The sequence below is a fragment of the Myotis daubentonii genome, chromosome 21, assembly GCF_963259705.1.
Source record: "Myotis daubentonii chromosome 21, mMyoDau2.1, whole genome shotgun sequence".
In the NCBI taxonomy this organism is placed as follows: domain Eukaryota; kingdom Metazoa; phylum Chordata; class Mammalia; order Chiroptera; family Vespertilionidae; genus Myotis; species Myotis daubentonii.
This window is the reverse complement of record NC_081860.1, coordinates 1,946,171-1,973,116: the sequence shown is the minus strand read 5'-3', so window position 1 is coordinate 1,973,116 and position 26,946 is coordinate 1,946,171. Positions and strand designations below refer to the sequence as shown.

The 26,946-nt window shown below is 53.7% G+C and overlaps 1 protein-coding gene across 7 annotated transcripts in view; it reads left to right on the top strand.

Annotated features, from left to right (window-relative positions):
- ADAMTSL3 (ADAMTS like 3) overlaps window positions 1–26,946 on the top strand; it is a 100,643-nt gene that overhangs the window by 10,917 nt on the left and 62,780 nt on the right. For all 7 annotated transcript variants that reach the window (XR_009450346.1, XR_009450347.1, XR_009450348.1 and 4 more), the window contains exons 3-4: window positions 13,511–13,630; window positions 24,447–24,574. Coding sequence is in view for 4 of the 7 variants with exons in the window: in XM_059678384.1 (XP_059534367.1) it covers window positions 13,511–13,630; window positions 24,447–24,574 (248 nt within the window). In the remaining 3 variants the exon portion in view is untranslated. The remainder of the gene's footprint in view (window positions 1–13,510; window positions 13,631–24,446; window positions 24,575–26,946) is intronic.

The following is a 26,946-nucleotide window of genomic DNA, read 5'->3' as shown; positions in this document are numbered from 1 at the left end:
GTTTGAAAGATTTTGATGTTGAAATAAATGGGGAACAGCTTTTTTCTGGAGTGGGTGGGTGGGAATGGCTCTTCTACAACTTTAAAAAAAATGTTACTTTATTATTATTATTATCTATATATTTAAAAAGACAGTGACTGGAACGCCATAATGACCATAACGACTGGTAGCTATGACATGCCCACACTGCAGCCAGTGAACAGGCCCAATCGAGGGGTGGGGTCGCCTGGCCAACCTCCCGCGGCCCCTCCCCCCAGCCGGTCCCACCCCTGATCAGCCTCTCCCACCCCAATTGAGGGCAGGGCGGCTGGCCAACCCCCCAACACAGCCCTTCCCAGTTCCCCCAGCCGGCCTGCCCCTGATCGCCCCCTCTACCCCAATAGGGGCTGGGGCCAGCCGTCCAACCTCCTGCAGCCCCTCCCCCTGGCCAGCCCCGCCCCCAATTGGCCCCCCACCCTGATCAGGCCATGATCGGGTTGGCCTGCCAGCCAACTTCTCCCCATCTCCTCCCAAAAGGCCCAGTCCCGATCCCCCGATTGGGGCTGGGCCAGCCGGACCCCACCCTTGCACAAATTCGTGCACTGGGCCTCTAGTTTTTATATATTTTTATTGATTTCAGAGAGGAAGGGAGAGGGAGAGAGAGCTAGAAACACCAATGATGAGAGAGAATCATGCATGAATCAGCTGCCTCCTGCACGCTCCCTACTGGGGATTCACCCCCAACCCAGGCATGTGCCCTGACTGGAATCGAACCTGGGACCTTTCAGTCCGCCGGCCGACGCTCTATCCACTGAGCCACACCGGCCAGGGCTTGGCCATGCCTGTGGTCATCCTTCCTCGTGTGGAGAGAGAAGGGGAAACGGGTGGGCTGGGAGCAGGTCCGAGGCGCCTTGTCTGTTCAAACGAAATTCCGTTCAGTGCAGGTGCTTCTTTCCCGCCTGGGACCCACAGCCCCTTCCCCGGAGCCCGCCTCCCGGTGGGGGGCTCTCTGACCGAAGCGTGGCCCACCTAGGAACCAGGAGGCCAGGGTTCGATTCCCGGCCAGGGCACAGGCCCGGGTTGCGGGCTCCATCCCCAGTGGGGGGCGTGCAGGAGGCAGCGGACCCATGATTCTCTCATCATGGATGTTCCTCTCCCTCCCTTTCCCTTCCTCTCTGACATCAACAAAAATATTTAAATAAAAACTAACAGACAAAACACAGAGACCCGAGGGGGCCGAGAGGAGAAGAGACCGCCGTGGGCTGGCGGGCATGCGCAGAGGCGCACCTGCACCCAGTAGGCCCGCAGCTCTCCCTGGTTCCTGCCCGGGACAGCCGCGCTGAGCCCAGGCCGCCCCAGGGCGCCAGGGGAAGGCGGTGCGGTGTGGGCCGCTCCCTCACCCGCTGCTGACGGTCCCCTCTCCTGGGCGAGGGGCACCCCCTCACTCACGAGCGCCCCTGGAAAACGCCTGCTCTCCCGCTTCGTGGCCGACACTGGGAAACAGAAATCGTGGAGCCGCTGGTCTGCTGGTGTGTGCGGGGCGGGGAGGCGGGGAGAGCAGGGAGGCAGCCCAGAGCCACGCTGTTTGGTCTCCAACCGCCCGGCTGGCTGAGCGCCGACCCAGGAACCAGGAGGGCAGGGTTCGATTCCCGGGCGGGGCACAGGCCGGGGTGGTGGGCTCCATCCTGGGGTGCGCATGGGGGGAGGGAAGGGGGGGAGACAAGAGACAGCTGATCCATGATTCTCTCTCATCGTCTATGTTTCTCCCTCTCCCTCTCCCTTCCTCTCTGAAATCAGTAAAAATATATTTAAAAAATAAAGAAATAAGAAGTAACATCTCCCGCCGCCTGCTCTCCCAGAGGAGAGGCCCAGGTGAGGCTCTCAGGGCGCGGCGTCCGGGGGGACACGGGGGGCCTCGGTGTTGCGACATTTTGTTGTTTGTTTTTTAAATCCCCACCTGAGGATGTTTCCCATTGATTTCTAGGCAGCGGGAGGGAGGGAGGAGGAGGGGAGAGAGAGACGTCGATCGGCGGCCTCCCGCACCTGCCCCTCCCGCAGCCGGGGCACCTGCAACCGAGGGACGTGCCCTGACTGGGAATCACACCTGGGGCCCTAGCCCCGGCCGGTGTGGCTCAGTGGATAGAGCGTCGGCCTGCGGACGGAAGGGTCGCGGGTTCGGTTCCCGGTCGGGGCACAGGCCCGGGTTGCGGGCTCGATCCCCGGTGCGGGGCGTGCGGGAGGCGGCCCGGATCTGTGCCTCCCACACCTTTGCTCGCTCCGCAGGCCTCGCCTCTTGGAGGGAGCTCGGTGGCCGTGAGCGGACGCCCTCCAGGCCCCTTCCCATCGGCAGGAGGCCGGGCTGGGGCAGGCTCCTTGCTGGCAGCTTTGGGGGGCTCTGGGCTGTGCACACTGTGGACACCCTCGGGGGCGCACTAGCAGCCTCAGTGGTCAGAGCCAGGACAGCGCTGGGCGGGGAGGGGTGGGGAGCGCGTGGAGGGCGGTGGCCAGGCTCCCCGGCTCTGCTCAGCCCGACGGACGTGAGGAGGCCTGGACGTGAGGAGGCCTGGCCCTTAGCCTGGCCTCTGCACCTGGCGGATGGCCTGTGCTGCCTGGAGGGTCTTAGCAACGTCCGTAGCAACCGGACACTTGCTTAATTTATTTTTAAAGGAGTGAATTTAAATATATATATATTTTTATTTATTTACTTTTTTTTTTTTAAATCCCCGCCTGAGGATATTTTTCCATTGATTTTTAGAGAGAGTGGGAGAGAGAAACATCGATGTGAGAGAAACACATCGATTGGCTGCCTCCTGCACGCACCCCGACCAGGGCCCCGGCTGGGGAGGAGCCTGCAACCCAGGTACGTGCCCTTGACCGGAATCGAACCCGGGACCCTTCAGCCCACAGGCCGAGGCTCTATCCACTGAGCAACACCGGCCAGGGCTTCTTTTTCTTTTTGTAGAATGATTTTCCAACCTCAGAGAGAAGGCGGGGGTGAGGGGTGAGGGGGGTTAGAGAGCAACCAAAGAGCTTGTATGCATGCAGATTAGCACAACCAATGGACACAGACACTGGGGCGGTGGGGGCTTCTCCTGGGAGGCGGGAGTGGCGGGGGGGGCGGGCGTCAGTTGGGGAAAAAGAAGACATATGTAATACTTTAAACAATAAAAAAATTTTAAATATGTTTTTTATCGATTATTTAGAGAGAGGAAGGGAGAGGGAGAGACAGAAATATCCATGATGAGAGAGAATCACTGATTGGCTGCCTCCTGCACGCCCTACACTGGATGCAGCCCGCAACCCGGGCATGTGCCCTGACCCGGAATCAAACCCTGACCTCCTGGTTCATAGGTTGACGCTTAACCACTGAGCCACTCTGGCCGGGCAGTGGGTGCTAAACTAACAGTGTTTTCTACTCCCGGAATACCCAAGGGAAGCGTGTCCTCCAAAGGCATATGGCACCTTTTCTTAAAACTCATATGGAAACCCTGGATGAGCTCAGAACCCTGTCGTGTCACGGGAGACGGCGGGATTAGCACGCGGTTCTGAGATTCCGTTAAAAATCCGTTGGCGACCATCCCTGTTGAAACCAGGAAAGGAAAGTGACCTTAATGGGAACTCATATGAGACTGGACTCGGGGGTGAAAGTGCGAATGGAGCCCTGATCTGTGTTTAGCGTTTGGAGTTCACAGGTTCTCCCCTCCTTCCCCTTTCACAGGAAGGCGAGGACATAGAACGGCGTTCGGACTTCTTCAGTGCGGTAGAATCCCCTTCATGGGAGATGTGGGTTGCAAATATTTTCTTATATCTGTAGCTTCATTATTATTATTATTATTATCATCATTACTAGAGGCCCAGTGCACAAATTTGTGCACAGGTGGGGCCCCTCTGCCTGGCTGGTGATCAGGGCCGATCGGGGCCAGTGGGCCTGGGGGAGGGACTGCTGGAGGTTGGCTGGCCCTGGGAGGTTGGCTGTGGGAGCGCACTGACCACCAGGGGGCAGCCCCTGCATCGAGAGTCTGCCCCCTGGTGGTCAGTGTGCGTCATAGCAACCGGTTGACCAGTCATTTTGTCTACGGGTCGTAATGGTCACTTAGGCTTTTATATATATAACTAGAGGCCCGGTGCACAAAAATTTGTGCACTTGAGGGGGAGGGGGGTCCCTCAGCCCGGCCTGTGCCCTCTCGCAGTCTGGGACCCCTCGGGAGATAACGACCTGCTGGCTTAGGCCTGCTCCCGGGTGGCAGAGGGCAGGCCCAATCCCTAGGTGCAGCCCCTGGTCGGGCTCAGAGCAGGGCTGATGGGGGAGTTGGGGCACCGCCCCCTGTCATGCACAGAGCAGGGCGATCGGGAGGTTGTGATTCCACCCTCAGTCACACTCAGGGTAGGGCCGATTGGGGGGTTGGGGCACCATCCCCTGTCACACTCAAGGCAGGGTCGATGGGGAGGTTGCGGTGCCACCCCCTGTCATGCACAGAGCAGGGCCCATCAGGGGGTTGGGGCGCAGCCCCCTGTTACGCACAGAGCAGGGCCAATCAGGGGGTTGGGGCGCAGCCCCCTGTCATGCACAGAGCAGGGCCAATCAGGGGGTTGGGGCGCAGCCCCCTGTCATGCACAGAGCAGGGCTGATCAGGGGGTTGGGGTGCCGCCACTCTCACACTCAGGGCAGGGCCGAGGGGGAGGTTATGGCTCTACCCCGTCACACACAGAGCAGGGTCTGTGGGGGGCCGGGGGTTGGGGCGCCGCACCCTGTCACACACAGAACAGGGCCAATCAGGGGGTTTGGGCGCTGCCCCCTGTCACGCTGATCCCGGTGCCGGGAGGCCTCGCGGCTCCGCTGATCCTGGTGCTGGGAGGTATATTACCCTTTTACTAAATAGGGTAGAGGCCTGGTGCATGGGTGGTCGCCAGCTGGCTTGCCCTGAAGGCTGTCCTGGATCAGGGTGGGGGTCCCCACTGGGGTGCCTGGCCAGCCTGGGTGAGGGGATGATGGCTGTTTGCAGCTGGTCACACCCCCTTCAGGGTGGGGGTCCCCACTGGGGTGCCTGGCTGGTCTGGGTGAGGAGCTGAGGGCTGTTTTCAGGCTGGGGGTGACTGAAGCTCCCAACTGCTCCTTTTTTTCTTTTCTTTTTTTAATTCTGGGCCACTTTTAGCTTTGAGGCTTGGCTCCAGCTCTTAGGTCTCCGCTGCTGAAAGTAGGTTTCTGGCCTTTGCTTACAATGTTGTGATCCTGCTGGCTGAAGCCCGGCAGGTTTCTGGGGTTTTGTTTAGCTTCTATGTTTGTTACATAGTTGCTTGCAGCTCAGAGGCCTGCAGCGGCAGGTGGGGAGCGTTGGTTTCCTCCGTCACTGAAGCAAGCAAGCCTCATGTTAGTTTCAAGCTGCCTGGCTGCCGGCCCACCATCTTGGCTGACAGCTAATTAGCATATTGCCCTGATTAGCCAATGGGAAGGGTAGCGGTCGTACGCCAATTACCATGTTTCTCTTTTATTAGATAGGATTATTATTATTATTATTATTATTTGTTGTTGTTGTTAATCCTCACCTGAAGATATTTTCCTTTTTTTTTTAGGGAGAGTGGGAGAGAGAGGGAGAGACAGAGAAACATCGATGTGAGAGAAACACATCCCTTGGTTGCCCCTGCAACCTTGATGTTTCGGGATGACACTCTAACCACCTGAGCTACCCAGCCAGGGTATATGCTTTGTTGAGGTGTGTTTTATGCCTAAGGGTATGGTCTGCCCTGGTGAATGTTCCATGGACACTTGAAAGAAAACCAGAGACAGTCTTCGAGCTCATTGATTGGGTGTCTCGCTTGGCACAACCAGTGGCATCAATGCCAATAGTTACTGGCTGAGTTGCCCTCCCTGTTGCTACCATAGGCATATCTTCCTTTACTTCTTTTCTTTCTTTTTTTTTTTTTTAAATATAATTCTTGATTTCAGAGAGGAAGGGCGAGGAAGAGAGCAATAGAAACATCCATGTAGAGAGAGAATCATGGATCGGCTGCCTCCTGCATGCCCCCTACTGGGGATGGAGCCCGCAGCCCGGGCCTGTGCCCTGACCGGGAATCGAACCGTGACCTCCTGGTTCCTAGGTCGATGCTCACCCACTGAGCCATGCAGGCCGGGCTTCTTTCATTTCTTACTCTTTCTTCTATCCCATCCCTTTTCCCCTTCCTTCCCCAATATGTTAGGTCTCTAAAGAGCTCCCACCAGTATTGCGTGTTCTTACTGGGGGCCCCCGGCAGGAGTCCAGCCCCCCCTGGGGTGCGGGAGCAGGCAGCCTTTGCCTGGTGTGTGGTTTGGAGAGCCGGGGTGGCGAGGCTGGAGAGAGTCCGCGTCTGTTCATTGTTCCAGGAAGCGTGATGGTGCCGGAGTCGAAATAACGCTAATTGGCCTTCCCCTCGGCTTGGCTGTCTTCCTTACATTTTCCACCAGAGAGCAGATGTCATCGAATGACTTTCCTCATGAATGTTTGCTTTTTTTTTTTTTTTTTAGAAGCGAGCTGTGTTTATTCCTTCCATTACAAAACCCTGTAGTTTATAACTGGTGAAGAAATGTGGATTTATTCTTTTTAAAAAGCCTATCTAATAAAAGAGTAATATGCAAATTAACCGTCACTTCACGATAAAGATGACAGCGCCCACAGCCAATCAGGAGGGAAAATGCAAATTGACGTAACAAGTCGAGAGGCGGAAGGCGGCTTTGGCCAGAGCGAAGGCGGTGCCGGCAGCCAGGGGAAGGAAGGCCTATTCTTGCACGAATCTTCGTGCATCAGGCCTCTAGTATATATATATTTTATTGATTTCAGAGAGGAAGGGAGATGGGGAGAGCGAGAGACCGAAACATCAATGAGGAGAGAGAATCACTGATCGGCTGCCTCCTGCACACCCCCTGCCGGGGATGGAGCCCGCAACCCGGACATGTGCCTTGACCGGGAATCGAACCCTGACCTCCTGGTTCCTAGGTCGATGCTCAGCCACGGAGCCACGCCGGCCGGGCTGGGCTGGTGCTCTCTTCATCGACTTGAGTCTCCATCCCAAATAGCCTTTCTGGGATTCTATCTGAATGAAGCCACTCTACTGCCTGGATTTCCTCTGTCCATGGGCGGCGTGGAGTCACGGTTTTCACCGCCCTGTCGTGTTCCAGGGCGTAAACCCACCGCGATGTGTCGGTTCGTGCTGCCGCTGATGGCTCCTCTCCGTGCGGGGTGGGATTTATGGGGGTGATCCTTCGTTCAGGAATTTTTCATTCATTTCCAGGGTGAGATTGATCTGCGGTTTCTTTCTCGCAGTGTTCTTGTCTGGTTTTGCTATCAAGGTCACGGTCTCCTGGAGCGAATGTATCGGGGGCTCCTTTCTTCTTCTACGTGTCGAAAGCGCTTTTAAAAGAGTGGGGTGATGTCACGTGGACTGTTCTGTAGCCCTCGCATCGAAAACCTTCTGGTCTTTGTGGGAAGAAAGTGAAATACTGTACTGGTCTTGTTGCTTCAAGGATTCAAGTACCACTGGGAGATTCCTTTTATTTAAGAGTAGCTTTGTGTATGTATATATATACATTTTATTGATTTTTTACATAGAGGAAGGGAGAGGGATAGAGAGTTAGAAACATCAATCAGCTGCCTCCTGCACGCCCCCCACTGGGGATGTGCCCTCAACCAAGGTACATGCCCTTGACCGGAATCGATTCTGGGACCCTTCAGTCCGCAGGCTGACGCGCTATCCACTGAGCCAAACTGGCCAGGGCAAGAATAGCTTTTGATTATTTAGATTTTTTTTTTCTAAAACTTTTTTGTTTCTACCCAGCCAGCGTGGCTCAGTGGTTGAGCGTTGACCTATGAACCAGGAGGTCACGGTTCGATTCCCGGTCAGGGCACATGCCCGTGTGGCAGGCTCAATCCCCAGTGGGGGGCGTGCAGGAGGCAGCCGATCCATGATTCGCTCTCATTATTGATGTTTCTATCTCTCTCTCCCTCTCCCTTCCTCCCTGAAATCAATAAAGATATATTTAAAAAATAAAATAAAATAAAAAAGAGAATTTCGAGGGGCGTGAGTATCCAGACACACCGAAGGCTTCCTGCCCTGAGCTCAGAAAAGCACACGGGCTGGCGAGGAATTGGAGGCTGTCGGGAGGATGTGCACACAGCCCAGTCCTGGCTCTTTCCCCTCCCGGGAAGGCCGATGGGGCAGCCTGCAGGGTTTGAACCCCGCAGACAAGCTGTTTCCTGAAGGAGGGAAAGGCCTTAAGTAAACAGGAGTGTGTTCCCAGCCGGGTCTGGGCTGTGTCAGGGCGGGTGTCTCCTGGCCAAGGGGGAAGAGCTGGTAACGCTATTCTCTCTCTCTCTCTCTCTCTCTCTCTCTCTCTCTCTCTCTCTCTCTCTCTCTCATTTTAAAGTACCATTTTGAGGAATTCTATTTTATTACTAGAGGCCCGGTGCACCAATTCGTGCATGGGTGGGGTCCCTTGGCCTGGCCGGCAATTGGGGCCGTGAGAGGTTGGCTGTGGGAGCACACTGACCACCAGGGGGCAGCTCCTGAAGTGAGCGATTGCCCCCTGGTGGTCAGTGCGTGTCATAGCAACTTGTCAACTGGTCGTTCGGTTGCTTAGGCTTTTATATATATAGTTTATTTTTTAAAAATCTGTGGGATTCTTTTGCCCGAGCTGGTGTGGCTCAGTGGATAGAGCATCGGCCTGTGGACTGAAGGGTCCCAGGTTCAATTCCGGTCAAGGGCATGTACCTCAGTTGCAGGCTTCTCCCAGTCCCAGGCCCTGGTCGGTGTGTGTGCAGGAGGCAACCCATCCATGTTCCTCTCTCACATCGAGGTTTCTCTCTGTCTTTCCCTCTCCCTTCCACTCTCTCTAAAAATCAATGGAAAAATATCCTCAGGTGAGGATTAAAAATACAATAAAATATGTTTTTATTGATTTTTAGAAAGGAAGGGAAAGGGAGAGAGAGAGAGAGAAACATCAGTGATGAGAGAGAATCCTTGATCGGCTGCCTCCTGCACGCCCCACACTGGGGATCGAGACCGCTACCCGGGCATGTGCCCTGGCTGGGAATTGAACCCTGACCTCCTGGTTCCTAGGCCGACGCTCAGCCACTGAGCCACACTGGCTGGGCGAGCTAGGAGCAGTGTGTAGGTTACTGAAGTGCGGTGGGAATCACGTGTCTTTTACCTGGTGACTGCTTCGCTTTTGAGGCCCATGGGGTCCTATTCCCCACTGTCCGCCTCGCCCCACTCCTCTCACCTCCCAGCGCCGATGTTACACATCCTCTGTCCTTTACGGGGTATAGATGGAGCCCCGGGACACCCCAGAGTCACGTCCTCCTATAATGTCATCACCTTCCGCTAGGGGGGGCGGGCAGCGCATCCCACTCTCGGATTCCCGGAACCTGGAGGGCCGTCCGGATCCCTCCCGACCCCGTCCCTGTCCCCGGTGACCCGGCCGCTGGGGACAGTGGCTGGGAGGAGGCTGCGTGTCCCGGCGGCTCCGCTCTGTGTCCTGGGAAGACCGCACGCTTCCTGGCCTGGCCTGCCGCTCCCTTCCCTTCGGCCCATCCTGTGAGGGGTGCTGGGAGGAGCCCCCGCCCCCCAAGCCTCCGGACATTTAGGCAGGGTTCCCCTCCCACCTGGGTGAGAAGGCCGCGCCTGGCCTCGCCGCCTGTTGGGGGCGGGACGTTTGCTTTCGGGCCGGGAGCGAGCTGGGGGCTTAGTCCTCAAGGAGGGCCTGGTTTTCCTGAGACTGTTTGCTGCCGGGGCTGAGCAGCAGACCCCCAGCGACGGAGGAATGGATGAATGGATGACTCAAACTCGGCGTTTGCTGTGAAAGAGAGGGCTAAGGGGCCTCCTGGGTAAAGGGACCAGGCAGCCTCGGTCGCCTGCCTCATTAGTCTTTTATCGTAGCAGCAGTTTGAGATCGAGTTTATCTTTTATTTTAGCTAATTCCAGGGAGGGTTTGACCTCCAGGCCAAGTGGCTATGAGAATCAGCTGTGTCAGCAGTGAGAGAACTTCTGTCCTCTAGGGAGGTGCTAATCTAGCCTTTGCCTGAGGCTATCCGGCAAATGCCTGTGTGCAGGGCTTGGGCGGGGCGGGTCGCACAGGATCAACAGGGTGGGCCGGAGAGAGCAGTTATGGCGGCTCTCAGTCCTGTCCCCAGGGGCTCTGCCTCTCTGAGTCCCAGCACCCGCTGCAAAGCTGGGAGAGAAAGCTGCACTCGCTCTGACCGAAGCCAGACAGTCCCGCTTCTCCCGTTTGAGTCTGGGTCCCTAAAGACTCGCCCGGATCTGGTGCTCAGAGTCTTCGACTCCCTCCCGATTGAAAACGCCAACCGCGCCCTCCGCCGCCAGCCCGCTCCGCGCACTCCGCACCTCAGAATTTGACTTCAGCGCTGCGCCTCCTCTGAGTGTCCGTATGCGTTTCTCTTTCCTCCTAGTTGTAGGACTTCCACTCAGCCAGCGTTCCTGTGGTTCTGGGTGATGTCCGTTCCGTCTTTTAGTTTCACTTTTGAAATAGTTGTTCAAAGCAGCAAACTCTGGCGTTAACCTATGCCACCATCTTGGTTCTCTCTATCTTTTATTTTATTTTATTTTATTTTATTTTATTTTATTTTATTTTATTTTATTTTATTTTATTTTATTTTATTTTATTTTATTGTTTTAAAGAAGAGACCATTTAATTTTTTATGTTTTATATTTATATTGAATTCAGAGAGGAAGGGAGAGGGAGAGAGAGAGACGTTAGTGATGAGAGAAAATCATCAATTGGCTGTCTCCTGCATGCCCCCCATTGGGGATCGAGTCCCCAACCCAGGCATGTGCCCCTGACTGGAATCTGCCGGATGATGCTCTAGCCACTGAGCAACACCAGCCAGGGCTAAAGTTTATCTTTTAGAAATGATCAGTAGGGTGAGTAATCTTGAGAGGACACATGTGTCTGCAGTGTCTTTTAAGCAAGGACGCCCAAAGATTGAGCATAAGGATTCCAGTAAACGCCCAGGGGTCTGCATGTGCACAGACTTGTTGAGAAAGGTCAAGGAATAATTAGGGGCGCTGCCTTTGACACTCCCCTAAGTCAGAATTCCGATAAACAGGGCGGGCAGCCTTCCGCACACCTCCCTTTTCTCAGTGTTACAGAAGACCGGAGAAAAACTAAGCAACGTTTAGAGAAACGGAGTTACACAGTTTATTACACCAGCAGTCTCAGTGGAGTCACCTCCAAAAATCTAAGCAAAGCAATATGGCAGGAACTTTCCTTTCTATTTCCTTCTCAGCCCTTTGTCTCCCAACTATGGGTTTTCCCGGACCTTTAGCAAGCGTTACAAAGAGCCCTGTGTAATTATTTTGCAGGCAGCTTGTAACTTGGAGCACAACACAGTTCTGTTCAGCTCACAAAAAACCTGGCCACCTAGCCTACAAGGCCAGACAGCTGAGTTTATCTTCTCTATTATTCAAGCAGGCTGAAAAGCAAGTTAATTTACAGAATTAGGGACTATCTAAAAATAACAGAGAATTTCAAACTTCCCTTTCTTGGGATGTCCTCCTTACAAACTTTCCAACCAAGTCTCCTGTGCGCCCCGACAGTTTCCCACGGAGGGAGGGAGGGAGGGAAAGAAATGGGCCGGAGGGGATCCTGCCCTCAGCCGAGGGGCGCTGGGTGTCCCTAGGGCAATGACCTGCCCACCCGTGTCTAGGCTTCTTCCGTGTTGATGCCACGCCCCTCCCGGGGGAGCTGTGGGGATGAGGCGAGACAGTGGTCACGATTCCCAGTTCATAGTAGATGCTCAATAAACCCGTGTTTCCTTCTGCCTGGCTGTTTTTCCCAAGGGTCCTGAGTCCGGAGATGCTACGGAGAGGGTTGGGGCGATGCTCTCTCTCGGGGGCCTCCTGATTCTGTAATTCTGTGACTCAGACCCGTGGTTGGCAAACTGCGGCTCTCGAGCCACATGCGGCTCTTTGGTCCTTTCAGTGTGGCTCTTCCACAAAATATCATGTGTGGGCACACACGTACAGTGCGATTGAAACTTCGTGGCCCATGCGCAGAAGTTGGTATTTTGTGGAAGAGCCACACTCAAGGGGCCAAAGAGCTGCATGTGGCTCGCGAGCTGCCGTTTGCCGAGCTGCAGTTTGCCGACCACTGACCCAGACGGTCGCTCTGCTCCGGCTCCTGAATTCAAACTTAGAATGTGTGTGTGTTTACAGGGCAGATGGGGGAGGGGGGTGATGGGAAAGGTGTCACTGGCCAGGGTGCCTCCTGCTCAGTGAGGGAGCTGTGCACCACTTCAGACAAGCTGGTGTCTGTGAGCTTGCTAGGGCCTCACAGACCCCTGTTGCCTTGGGAGGGAGGGAGCTTCCCATCACTAGAGGTAATCAAGTAGAGGCTGCAGGGCATCGGGACAGGATTGCTGAGGTAGACGGCTCCCCCTTAGGAAGGGAGGCCCAATGGACAAAAACTCCACGGAATGTAAGCAGGTTGGGTCCATGGAGGCTGAATCGCTGGCAGGTGTGGGAGAGGCAGGCGGATGTCAGGGAGTAAGCACTGTGTGGGCCAGTGTGAGGTGGACCAGGGTGGCCTCCGCACAGACACATGGGTGCTCACCTTGGCCTTAGCCAAGAGAGGCACTTCTGTGCCTGTCAGCAGACGAGTGGATAAAAAGCTGTGGTCCATCTACACCGTGGAATACTACGCAGCACTGAAAAAGGAGGCTCTCTCACCCTTGGAGACAGCATGGAGAGTTTCATGCTAAGTGACATAAGCCAGTCAGAGGAAGACACGTGTCCCATGATCTCACTCCTATGTGGACTCTAAGTAACAAAATAAACTGATGAACAAAATAGATCCAGAGACAGGGAAGCATGGAACAGAGGGTGGAACCTCAGAGGGAAGGCAGGGGAGGGTGAGTGGGTGGGAGGTGATCAACCAAGGACTTTGTATGCAGGTATGCATGGGCCATGGGCGCAGACAATAGGGGGGTGAGATCCTGGGGTGGGGGACAGGGGCGGGCTGGAGGGGTCAATGGGAAAAAAAGGGGACATCTGCCATATTTTCAACAATAAAGATTTATAAATTAGCTAGAGGCTCCGTGCACGAAATTCATGCACTCGGGGGAAGGGGTCCCTCAGCCCGGCCTGCGCCCTCTTGTGGTCGGGGACCCCTCGCTCCTTACCGCCCGCCTGCTCGCTGCTCCTTTCTGCTGGGTTTGCTGCTCCTTAGCGCTGCCGTGGAGGCGGGAGAGGCTCCCGCTGCCACCACCACTGCGCTCCCCAGCCGTGAGCCTGGCTTCTGGCTGAGCGGCGCTCCTCCTGTGTGAGCCCACTACCACCAGGGGGCAGCCCCTGCATTGAGCGTCTGCCCCTGGTGTCAGTGAACGTCATAGCGACCGGTCATTCCGCGGTTCGGTCGATTTTCATATTAGGCTTTTATTATATAGGATAAGTGGATGAATGAATGAACGAATAGAACACACACACACACACACACAGCAGCACTGCCGCTGGGGCCTCGTTTGTAACCGGTGACCTTGCCTTGCAGACCTCGGCAGAGACGTCCCCGGGGGCCTACTTCCTGCCCGAGTTCGCGCTGTCCCCCCAGGGGAGTTTCCTGGAAGACACGACCGGGGAGCAGTTCCTCACCTATCGCTATGACGACCAGGTAAGCGCCTCCCTCCGGCCTGGCCGCGTGCCAATGGGCGGGAGACGGCTCCTCAGAGGTGAGGCCGGAAGGATTCTGCTCCCCGGGGGCACCACGCACACCACGTGCCCTGGCGCCCGGGGGACCCCCCCTTCCCCACAGTGTGTGGCTCTTGCGCTGGTCGGGTCGTCGAATTGAGAGTCGCTGCTTCTTGTGTTTGTCGGAACGTGCGATGGATCCGTTCATTCTGGCGATCTCCAGATGGATCGTGCGACACTGGAGTTACCCAAAAGCACTGTTTTCTGATTACGCATCCCTTTCTTTGACCTCTGAGCTTTGACCTGCACCAAAGTGGGTTTTTTTTTGCCAAGCCTGTTTCCCAGAGAGGAACAAAGTGGGCATGCCCGTGCGCACATATGTGTGCGTACATGCATACATGTGCACATGTGTGTGGGCATGTGTGTGTGAGTAGGCACACATGCCTGCAAGTGTGGGCATGAGTGTGCACCTGTGTGCGAGGTTGTGCGTGTGTATGAGTGTATGTGGGTGTATGCACATGACTGTGTGGATTGTTCATGTGTGCACACACATGCATGTGAGCATGCATGTGTGTGCACATATGTGCACATGAGTGGGAGTGAGCGTGCACATACATGTGTGTTTGTGTCCACAAGCGCACGTGTGTGCATGTATGGATGTGTGCACATGTCGTATGAGTATGCATGAGTGTGCATGCATGTATGATGTTGTGCGTGTGTGTGCACATGTATGTGTGGGTGTGTATGTGTTTAAATCACTGCATGAGGCCAGTTAGAGAACACGGCTGTGGCGGTGAGATGCAGACACTGGCACCCTGGACCCGGATTCCTTCCTCCACACACTTTCCGTTGATGCCTGAACAGCTGAGGATATGCATGTCTTGTAGCCACTCCCGACTCCGTTGGAAACAGAGAATGTCAACATTGCCGGCCCTGGCTGGTGTGGCTCAGTGGATAGAGCGCTGGCCTGCGGACTGAAGGGTCCCAGGTTCGATTCCCAGTCAGGGCACATGCCCGGGTTGCAGGCTCGATCCCCAGTGTGGGGCGTGCAGGAGGCAGCCGATCGACTTGTCTCTCTCACATCGATGTTTCTGTCTGTCTCTCCCCCTCTCTCCCACTCTCTCTGAAAATCAGTAGAAACATATCCCTGGGTGAGGACTAACAAAACAAACAAACAAATAAAAAGCATTGCCGAACCCTGACCAGTGTGGCTCAGCGGATAGAGCGTTAGCCTGCGGACGGAAGGGTCCCGGGTTCGATCCCGGTCAAGGGCATGTACCTTGGTTGCGGGCACATCCCCAGTAGGGAGTGTGCAGGAGGCAGCTGATCAATGTTTCTCTCTCATCGATGTTTCTGACTCTTTATCCCTCTCCCTTTCTCTCTGTTAAAAAATCAATAAAATAGATTAAAAACCCCAAAAAGCATTGCGGAATGCCGGGGTTTCTAGCAGGTGGGGCCTGAGCTCATGGGCCAGGGGGCCAGCGGGGTGGGGCTTAAGGCGACGAGGGGCTTCGATGGGCCTGGCGGACCTTGGCGCCTACAGGGCCACATGCCACGGGGAACAATGGGGTCAGCTCTCTTCTCACAGCCGTGACGGGCAAGGCCAGGGCCTGAGGTCCTCGTGGGTGCGGGCAAGGCGGGCAGGTCCCGGCTGAGGCAGGCGGGTGGGGGGGAAGGGATTCCAGCAGGAGCAGCTCTGGGAAGGCCAGTCAGCCACACGGCGGGAGTAGATGTGGCCGCAGGGAGTGGGCCGGGCTGTGGGACCGACCGAAGCAGGCGGAGGGCCGGGAACTAGGCGGGAAGAGGGTTTAATCGTAGGCAGAGGGACAGGCTGGTGAAGGTCGAGGAGGAGGAGCAAAGTGGGTGGGGACGGGGGAAGGAGGGGAGCTGCTGCCTGGAACTCTGTGTTCCAGACCCAGGGCGGGGGCGACACCCATTAATCCTGATCCTCCAGGCCATTGCTAAGTGGGCTCTGGGGGGGGGGGTGGTCGGGGTGAGGAGCAGGCTGTGGGCCAGGGGAACCACCCAGGGAGTCAGGGCCAGGGGCGGGATGACACCAATTTTTTATCCAAAGTTCCAACATTTCACCCGGCCTCAGTGGCTCAGTGGTTGAGCATCAATCTATAAGCCAGGAGGTCGGGATTCAATTCCCCGGGCAGGGCACTTGCCCAGGTTGCGGGCTCGATCCCCAGTAGCGGGCGTGCAGGAGGCGGCCGATCCATGATTCTCTCTCATCATGGATGTTTCTATCTCTCTCTCCCTCTCCTTTCCTCTCTGAAATCAATATATATATATATATATATATTTATGCTCACCCAAGGATATTTTCCCATTGATTTTCAGAGAGAGTAGATATGAGAGAGAGAGAGAGACAGAGAGAAACATCAAAGTGAGAGAATCACATTCATTGGTTGCCTACTGCATGTGCCCCGACCAGGGCCCGGGCCGTGGAGGAGCCTGCAACCGAGGTCCGTGCCCTTGACCTGACTCAAACCCGGGACCCTTGGTCTGGAGGCGGATGCTCTATCCACTGAGCTACACCGGCCAGGGCTAGGGCTCCTTTTAATTGAGAAATCAATGACCCAGTGGGTTTTCATTCACAAGCTTCAGGGAAACCATCTGGGGAAAGAGGGGGCCTGGAAAATCACGCAGTGTGTTTTGTGATTAAAGGCTGGTTAATGCCTTTCCAGGTTCTGCAGATCCGTTATCCTATATAATAAAAGGCTAATATGCAAATCGACCAAACGGTGGAACGACCGGTCGCTATGACATGCACTGACCACCAGGGGGCAGGCAATGTAGGAGCTGCCCGCTGGTGGTCAGTGCACTCCCACAGGGGGAGCGCCGCTCAGCCAGAAGCCGGGCTCACGGCTGGTGAGCGCAGTAGTGGTGGCGGGAGCCTCTCCTGGGGCTCTAGTGTTTAATATAATAACAATATATGCCCGGTGGGCGTGGCTCAGTGGTTGAGCATCGACCCATGAATCACGAGGTCACGGTTCGATTCCCGGTCAGGGCACATGCCCATGTTGTGGGCTCCATCCCCAGTGGGGGGCGTGCAGGAGGCAGCCGATCCATGATTCTCTCTCATCATCGGTGTTTCTCTCTCTCTCCCTCTCCCTTCCTCTCTGAAATCAATACACACACACACACACACACACACACACACACACACACACTAGATGCCCGGTGCACGAATTCCTGCACAGGTGGGGTCCCTTGGCCTTACCGGCATTTGGGGCCGATTGGGGCATCTCGCGCAGTCCCAATCAGGGCCTATCTGGGCCGGCCAGTTGGGGGTGGGGAGGGGCTGCGGGAGGTTGGCTGTGGGAGTGCACTGACCACTCGGGGGCAGCTCCTGTGTAGAGCGTCTGCCCTCTGGTGGTCAGTGCGTGTTACAGCGCCTGGCCAACTGGTGGTTCCAGTCATTCGGTCGTAGCGGGCACGCAGGCTTTTATATATATAGGTTTCTAAAACCAAAGGCATTGTGACATCATCGCAGGAGTCCCAGTTCACTGGCTCTCCTCTTCCCCGAGTGCCGGTGACTGGCTGTGTGAGTGCTCCTTTCCGCGCCCTCTCTGCTGTTTGTATTTCCTGGCCGATGCCCACGGCCAGGGAAGCCGGGGGCGGGATGTGTGGCCCCGACCGGCACCTGGCATCGAGCAAGGCGGAGTGGGAAGGGGGTGTTGGAACCCTGTTTTTCCGGGTGGGGAACCTGAGCCCCGTCTCACCCAAGATCAGCCAGCCAGGCCGCGGCCCTCCAGCTCACCCCGGCATTTTTTTCCATCTAATCTGTGGGAAGGAGAAGTATGAGAGGAATGTTTGAATGAATTATTTTTTAAATATATTTTTATTGATTTCAGAGAGGAAGGGAGAGAGGGAGAAAAGTCAATGATGAGAGAGAATCGTGGACCGGCTGCCCCCTGCACGCCCCGCACTGGGGATCAAGCCCGCAACCCGGGCCTGTGCCTTGACCGGGAATGGAACCGTGACCTCCTGGGTCATAGGTCAACGCTCAACCGCTGAGTCAAGCTGGCTGGGCTGAATGAATTCTTTTTTGCTTTTTAAATATATTTTTGTTGACTTCAGAGAGGAAGGGAGAGGGAGAGAGAGATAGAAACATCAATGATGAGAGAGAATCGTGGATCGGCTGCCTCTTTCATGACCCCCACTGGGGATTTAGCCCACAACCCAGGCATGTGCCCTTGACCAGAATTGAACCTGGGACCCTTCAGTCCGCAGGCCGACGCTCTATCCACTGAGCCAAATCGGCCGGGGCAGTAAAGGTATTTTTGAGGCTCGTAATACATGTTGTTATCGAAAGCAAGCATCCCACATGTTCAAGCACATAGAATCCCAGTCTCTCCCACCACAGCCACCAACACTGAATTCTTATACCTGTCCTTCACTTTTTGTTAAAAAGGTAAAAAACAAAAAAGCCCAGCTGGTGTGGCTCAGTGGTTGAGAGTTGACCTATGAACCAGGAGGTCACAGTTCGATTCCCGGTCAGGGCACAGGCCCGGGTTTCGGGCTCGATCCCCAGTGTGGGGCGTGCAGGAGGCAGTCGGTCCATGATTCTCTCTCATCGTGGATGTTTCTCTCTCTCCCTCTCCCTCTCCCTTCCACTCTGACATCAATAAAGATATATTTTTTTAAAAAAGCAATAAGATGAAAAATTAAAAGATTCAGGTCAGGCAACGCTTCTCCCGGAAACGCCGTGACCTCTGAGGCTGAGGACACTGGGCCTTCCTTGCGCTGTGAGCGCTCCGGACCTACCTGCAATCCCGTGTTTTCCTTTATCTTCCAAATGCCTTCATCCTCCCGATTCTGTGATTAAACTGGGCTCAGGGAATGCTGCTGAGAGGTTCCACAAAGGTGAACTTTGCTAAAGCTGCAGAACCCTGAGGAACTCTAGGAAACTCAGTGCATCTACACAAGGCCATTGCTGTCCTACCGTGTTTAGGCAAGAAATTAAGATTTTTGCCCTGGCCAGTGTGGCTCAGTGGATAGAGCCTAGGCCTGTGGACCAAAGGTTCCCTGGTTTGATTCCATTCAAGGGCACAGGCCCGGGTTGCAGGCTCCATCCCCACTACGGGACCTGCAGGAGGCGGCCGATCTGTGATTCTCTCTCATCATGGATGTTTCCATCTCTCTCTCTCACTCTCTCTCCCTTCCTCTCTGAAATCAATAAAAATACATTTTTGCCCTGGCCGGTTTGGGTCAATGGATAGAGCATTGGCCTGCGGACTGAAGGGTCCCAGTTGGGGGCAGGGGGGTGGGGGGAGAGGGGCCCAGTGTGCAGGAAGCAACCCATCAATGTGTCTCTCTCACATCAATGTTTCTCTCTGTTTCTCCCTCTCCCTTCCACTCACTAAAAATCAATGGGAAAATATCCTCCGGTGAGGATTAAAATATAAACAAATAAAAATATATTTTTTTAAAAAAAGAAAGAAAGCAGCAGCGAGGTTCAGAAGCAAAACCCGACACATCGTGGCTGAGGAGAGGAGGGAGACTTGAGGTCCCCTCCTGCGCTGTCATTTTCTCTCTGTTTTCTTTGGCGGGAAATATCTACCGATCCAGCCAGAAATACCCCGTGTCTGCTGGGATTACATGCCTCCTTGAGTTCTTTTAGAATCAAGTTTTGGCGTTTTTTGTTTTTTCTTCGTAAGTCAAGGTGGGGAAAGAAGCCTGACCCTGACCATAAAGGGCACAGATGGGAGGGTGCGAAGAAATTGAAACAATGTTGCAAAGGCGCACAGTAGGAGGGTCAGGAGAAATTGAAACAATGTTGCAAAGGCGCAGAGATGGGAGGGTCAGAAGAAATTGAAGCAATGTTGCAAAGGCGCACAGTAGGAGCATCAGAAGAAATTGAAACAATGTTGCAAAGGTGCACAGTAGGAGGGTCAGAAGAAATTGAAACAATGTTGCAAAGGCGCACAGTAGGAGCATCAGAAGAAATTGAAACAATGTTGCAAAGGTGCACAGTAGGAGGGTCCGAAGAAATTGAAACAATGTTGCAAAGGTGCACAGTAGGAGAGTCAGGAGAAATTGAAACAATGTTGCAAAGGCGCACAGTAGGAGCATCAGAAGAAATTGAAACAATGTTGCAAAGGCGCACAGTAGGAGGGTCAGGAGAAATTGAAACAATGTTGCAAAGGCGCAGAGATGGGAGGGTCAGAAGAAATTGAAGCAATGTTGCAAAGGCGCACAGTAGGAGCGTCAGAAGAAATTGAAACATGTTACAAAGGCGCACAGTAGGAGAGTCAGGAGAAATTGAAACAATGTTGCAAGGGTGCACAGTAGGAGCATCAGAAGGAATTGAAACAATGTTGCAAAGGCGCACAGTAGGAGAGTCAGGAGAAATTGAAGCAATGCTGCAAAGACGCACAGTAGGAGGGTCAGGAGAAATTGAAACATGTTACAAAGGCGCACAGTAGGAGAGTCAGGAGAAACTGAAACAATGTTGCAAGGGTGCACAGTAGGAGGGTCTGAAGAAATTGAAACAATGTTGCAAAGGCGCACAGTAGGAGCGTCAGAAGAAATTGAAACAATGTTGCAAAGGCGCACAGTAGGAGCGTCAGAAGAAATTGAAGCAATGCTGCAAAGGCGCACAGTAGGAGGGTCAGGAGAAATTGAAACAATGCTGCCAAGCCGGCCTCCCAGCGGACCCTTTAAAATGTATCCGATGATGTTTTTCAACTTTTCACACCCGCCCATCAGGGTGTCGCCTGAAGAAGGAGAAATCAGCCGAAGCTGGGTGCGTTTTAAAGGGGGACTGGGCTTCCCCACCTTAAAGCCCAGAAGAGCTTCTTGTATTTTTTTTGAGTTAAAACTGCACTTTCTGGCCCGTTCCCGGAGGGGGCTCGCTCCCTGGCGGCGTGCGATGGAGAGGACTGAAGCGAGCAGCTGGCTAATTGGGAGGGTAAACAGTGTGGGTTTAATTAGCCCTTCTTCCCGCTGACAGGCGGCCAGACTGCCAGGCCCTTATCCGTTCCCGGGCTGGACGGTTCCCCAAATACCGCCCGGGGGTGCCGACGGGCTATAAATAGGTCGCCTGGCAGGGAGCCAGGAAAGCCACTGCCTGGTGAGCCTGTGGTGAAAATTACTGCAAAAGCCCCTCCTGGAGTTTGGTCATTATTTCTTTTCTGTGTGTGTGTGTGTGTGTGTGTGTGTGTGTGTATTTAAATTAATTTCAGAGAGGAAGGGAGAGGGAGAGAGAGATAGAAACATCAATGATGAGAGAGAATCATCGATCATCTGCCTCCTGCACGCCCCCCACTGGGGATCGAGCCTGCAACCCAGGCCTGTGCCCTTGACCGGAATCGAACCCGGGACCCTTCGGTCTGCAGGCCGACGCTCTGTCCACTGAGCCACACTGGCCGGGGCTGCCTGCTTGTTTTCCATGGAAAAGTCTTTGCTTAAAAAGAAAACTTTAGCCGAAACCGGTGTTGCTCAGTGGATAGAGCGTCGGCCTGCGGACTGAAGGGTCCCGGGTTCGATTTCGGTCAAGGGCATGGACCTTGGTTGCGGGCACATCCCCAGTGGGGGGTGTGCAGGAGGCGGCTGATCGATGATTCTCTCTCATCATTGATGTTTCTATCTCTCTCTCCCTCTCTCTTCCTCTCTGTAAAAAATCAATAAAATATATTTGAAAAACAAAGAAAAGAAAGAAAACTTTACAAGATGCGGAGAAACCACAGCGAAAGCGGAGGGTGTTAACATCACCCACAGTCCTCCCCATCGAGGCCACCACGCTAAGGTTTTCATTGACCATTCAGCTCTCACTCCTTCCTCTATGCACGTGCGTGTTTGCCTGTATAACAGCAACAGAGGCTTAAATGATCCTGTGTGATTGCCTTTTACCCACTACCCCCCCCCCAAAAAAAATAAAAACATTTAAAAAAAGAAAAGAAATTTCAGCCCCGCCGGTGTGGCTCAGTGGTTGAGCATCGACCTATGAACCAGGAGGTCAGGGTTCGATTCCCGGTCAGGGCACAGGCCCGGGTGGCGGGCTGGATCCCCAGTGGGGGGCGTGCATGGGGCGGCCGATCCATGATTCTCTCTCATCATGGATGTTTCTCTCTCTCTCCCTCTCCTTTCCTCTCTGCATTCAATAAAAAAAAATACACATTTTTTGTAAAAAGACATTTCAAAAACCATAACAGTTCACATGCAATGAACATACCAGCTTCATCAAATTTAACATTTTTTGTCTTTTTGGCTTCAGGTCTTTTCGGGGGGGGGGGGGTAGAGGGGGCGGGAGGGAAATTTCCCCAGGACCATTCACTCTGAGCCCCTACCCTTCCTGCCACTCCCCCCCCCACCCCCCCTCAATTCTCAGAGGCAACTTGGGTGTGTATTTGCAGCCTGTATACCTGGGCTTTCCTATGGCACTTTTGCGCGCATATGCGTATACCAACACCTTTATCTGCCGGTGAGTAGCCAGACGATGCTAATTGTGTTTTTATTTTAACGTAATTACTTCCATCTCTTCCTTTATAGCAGTGGTTCTCAACCTTGGCTGCCCATGAGAATCCCCTGGGAATCTTTTTAAAATGCTGATTTCTGGGCCTCATCCTCCGGAAATTCTGTGTCTTTGTCACTCATGTTGTGACCCCACCCCATAACAAAGAAACAGAATTTCCGGAGGATGAGGCCCAGAAATCAGGATTTTAAAAAGATTCCCAGGTGATTCTAATGGGCAGCCACAGGTTGAGAACCACTGCTGTATAGTGTCTCCCTTTTGTTGACATATGTAGGGCAGTCTTTCCTATATCAGGTTTATATGACGACTAATCGATACTTTTCACAGTATTTTATCATTTCAGCATTTTTTAAATTCTGTAATGATTGCATTTTATGCCCCAAGGAACATTAAAATATATGTATTTTTTTCTTTTTTAATATATTTTTATTGATTTCAGAGAGGAAGGGAGAGGGAGAGAGAGAGATGGAAACATCCATGATGAGCGAGAATCACGGATCGGCTGCCTCCTGCACACCCCGCACTGGGGATCGAGCCCACAACCCGGGCCTGTGCCCTGACCGGGAATCGAACCCTGACCTCCTGGTTCATAGTTCGACGCTCAGCCCCTGAGCCACGCCGGCCGGGCTGTCTATATATGTTTAACGTGGATATACCTTTGTCTGTTCCCTGGGGCACCCTGACACACGTCAATGATGGGGAGGCCGGGAAGCAAATGAAACGGAACGCTATTCATAAGTGCCCGTGCTTATTGCCTTGGACTCGAATGCTTCATCGCCCTCGTTTGCTTGGGATGGAGCCTCTCTCAGGAGGTCCCACGGGTCCTCACGGAAGAAGTTTCCTTGGAGTCAGCACCAGCGTGGTGGGCGGGCGCGTCCGAATTCCAGAGGCGACTCCTTAGGCCAGTGGTTCTCAACCTCTGGCCCTTTAAGTACAGTTCCTCATGTGGTGACCCCCAACCATAAAATTATTTTCGTTGCTACTTCATCACTGTAATGTTGCTCCTGTGATGAATCGTCACGTAAATATCTGATCTGCAGGATGGTCTTAGGCGACGCCTGTGAAAGGGTCCTTCGACCGCCAAAGGGGTCGCGACCCACAGGTTGAGAACCGCTGCTTTAGGCACAAGCTGGGACCCTGATGAACAAGTTATAAATCATAATAATAACATCAATAATAATCCTATATAATAAAGGCTCAATATGCTAAGTGTCTGACCGTTCATTCGACCGTTCAACCAGTCGCTATGATGTGCACTGATCACCAGGGGGCAGACACACTGACCTGGTGAGACGGGCTGGGCACACACTGGAGCCCTCCCGCGGACTCTGCCCGCCCCGATCATGCACCAGTGGGGTCCCTCAGCCTGGCCGGCGCCCTCTCGCAATCCGGGACTCCTTGGGGGATGTCCGCAGGCCAGACTGAGGGATCCCACCGGTGCACGAATCCGTGCACCGGGCCTCTAGTAATAAATATTACTGTCATGTAGCCAGTTTATTTACATCTTGGGATGATAAAATGTCAGATTGAAAGGTGAGCTTAGGGCCCTGACTGGTGTGGCTCAGTGGACAGAGCGTTGTCCTGCGGACTGAAAGGTCCTGGGTTCGATTCCGGTCAAGGGCATGTGCCTTGGTTGCGGGCACATTCCCAGTGGGGGGTGTGCAGGAGGCAGCTGATCAATGTTTCTCTCTCATTGATGTTTCTGACTCTCTATCCCTCTCCCTTCCTCTCTGTAAAAAATCAATAAAACATATTATTTTTTAAAAAAAGGAAAAGTGAGTTTAGGCCCAGCCGGCGTGGCTCAGTGGTTGAGCATCGACCTATGAACCAGGAGGTCAGGGTTCGATTCCGGGTCAGGACACAGGCCCAGATTACGGGCCCCATCCCCAGTGTAGGGCGTGCAGGAGGCAGCCGATCCATGATTCTCTCTCATCATAGCTATTTCTCTCTCTCTCCCTCTCCCTTCCTCTCAGAAATCAATAAAAATGTGTATAAATAAATAACAAGTGAGTTTCCCAGCATCAAGACGAGACCCTCGTATGTGCAAATTTTCCAGGTAGAGCAAACATGTCAAGCTCAAAGGCTAACTCGGGCCCAATGAACACAGCATGCGGCCCGCGGGCCGCGAGTTTGACACGCCTGATGGTGAGGCTGTTGGACGGTCTGTTATTAACGCGGCTGTGCCTTCCAAGGCCAGGCGTGTGCAGGCGGCCGTGGCCTCTGCGAACACGTGGCAAAGGGCTCTGGGAAAGCGAGGGAGGGGCGGGGACCTGTCCACGCGCGTGTCTGGCATTTATCGTCCTGTTTCCTGGTCTAGACCTCGAGGAACCCGCCAGCCGAGGAGGACAAGGACGGCAACTGGGACGCCTGGGGCGACTGGAGCGACTGCTCGCGGACCTGCGGCGGCGGGGCGTCCTACTCCCTGCGCAGGTGCCTGACCGGGAGGTGAGCGAGGCCGTGCGTAGGACGGGGTGTGGGGGGGGCGGGGAGGGGGGCCCGGGGAGACCCCTGGCTCCTTGGCTTTGGCAGGGCCTGGGGGGGGGGGGCGGCACCAGCTGCTGGATAAATATCAGCCAAGTAGCCGGCAGGCTGTGTGGCTCAGTGGTTGAGCATCAGCCTATGAACCAGGAGGTCCGGGTTCGATTCCCGGTCAGGGCACAGGCCCGGGTTGCAGGTTCGATCCCCAGTGTGGGGCGTGCGGGAGGCAGCTGGTCCATGATTCTCTCTCATCATCGATGTTTCTCTCTCTCTTTCCCTCTCCCTTCCTCCCTGAAATCAATCAATCTATCTATCTATATATTTATTTTAGAAACTTGTGTTTTGGAAAGGGGATGAATGTAGCTCTTTTGCCCGTTTGTTTCTCCTTGGATAAAGTTATTTTAGAGTTTGATCACATTTAGACAGAGTCAGTTTTTTAAAAAATACATTTATTTTATTAATTTCAGAGAAGAAGGAAGAGAGAGAAACACCAAGGAGGAGAGAGAATCATGGACTGGCTGCCTCCTGCACGCCCCACACTGGGGATGGAGCCCGCCACCCGGGCCTGTGCCCTGACCGGGAATCGAACGCTGACCTCCTGGTTCATAGGTTGACGCTCAGCCACTGAGCCACACCGGCCGGGCCATAGTCGGTTCTTTTGCACGGCAAACCGTATGCCTGCCAAAGTGTGTCTTTGTCTCACAGAAATTTGTAAGTTGATAGTCAAGTGCCAACCACAGGAAACACGGGTTTAAGTTAAGTACTATTTTTTAAACATTAATATATTTATCCTTTCTTTTTCAAGATAGCAAGTTCTGTTATTTTTTCCTTTAAATATATTTCTATTGATTTCAGAGAGGAAGGGAGAGAGAGAGAGAGAGAGAGAGAGAGAAACATCAATGATGACAGAGAATCCTGGATCGGCTGCCTCCAGTGCGCCACCCACTGGGCATTGAGCATGCAACCCAGGCATGTGCCCTTGACCAGGAATTGAACCCGGGACCCTTTGGTCCGCAGGCTGACGCCCTATCCACTGAGCCACACCAGCCGGGGCTATTTTTATTCTTTAAAACACATGCTTCTCAGTTTTCTAAGACACTCGTGTTTGAGTCAACATATCATCAAATCCATGTAATAAATTGCTAGTGCTGTAAACTCCAGGGCAATTTCATTCATGTGTGTAATGTTTCCTCATGTGGAGTCAACATGTGTTTCCTACATATTCGTAAAGCTCTGGCTTCCAACAAGCTTCGGCCTCCGGGTGCAATGCGCATTGTAAGGGACGGAGGAGACCTAATTGTGAAACGATGTTCTCGAATATTCCCGGACTCTGACGGCCGTTAGCGCTTGCCTGTAACAGTGAGACTGAAGTTTGAACACCTGGAGGGGATATTCCCACAGCTCTGTGTCCTGGAGCCAAAGGCATGACTTCCAGAGTCAGCCGGAAGGTTCCTGCTCGGGGAATTGGGCTCCGGGGTGAGTCCGAACTGTGAGGTAACTCGCATCTCGTTTCATGCCCGATTCATCAGTGGGTCATTAGTTTTCTTTTCTTTTCTTTTTTTTTGTTATTGTTGTTAATCCTCACCCGAGGATATATATTTTTTAAATATATCAGAGAGGAAGGGAGAGGGTGAGAGAGAGAAACATCCATCATGAGAGAGAATCATGGATCGGCCACCTCCTGCACGCCCGACACTGGGATTGAGCCTGAAACCCGGGCGTGTGCCCTTGGCCGGAATCGGACCCGGGACCCTTCAGTCCGCAGGCCGACGCTCTATCCACTGAGCCACACCAGCCAGGGCCAGGAACAAAATTAATATCAGTCTCAAATTATATCTGCCTGGTATGAGCTTGCATCTGCTATATACAGCAATACTTAAAATAATTACCTATCCAAAAAAGATAACATTTAACAGCAACCAAAAAAGTGGAAAAAATAGACTTTATAGACAAAACTAGAGGCCCAATGCATGAAATTCGTGCAAGGGACCCGGCCCTCACAGCCCTGGCTTTGTCCAGAAGGTGATCTGGAAGGACGTCCGGAAGGTGGTTCGGCTGTTCAGTCTAATTAGCATATTCGCTCTTTATTATGTGGGATTACAGGAAATCCAGATATGGGCATTCACTGGTAGAAACTTAAAAAAAGAAGTAAGTAGCTCAGCCTGTGTCCCTTGGTGGTTGAGTGTCAACCTCTGAACCAGGAGGTCAGGGTTCGATTCCCGGTCAGGGCACAGGCCCTGGTTGTGGGTTCCATCCCCAGTGTGGGGTGTGCAGGAGGCAGCCGATCCATGGTTCTCTCTCATCATGGATGTATCTCTCTCTCTCTCTCTCTGAAATCA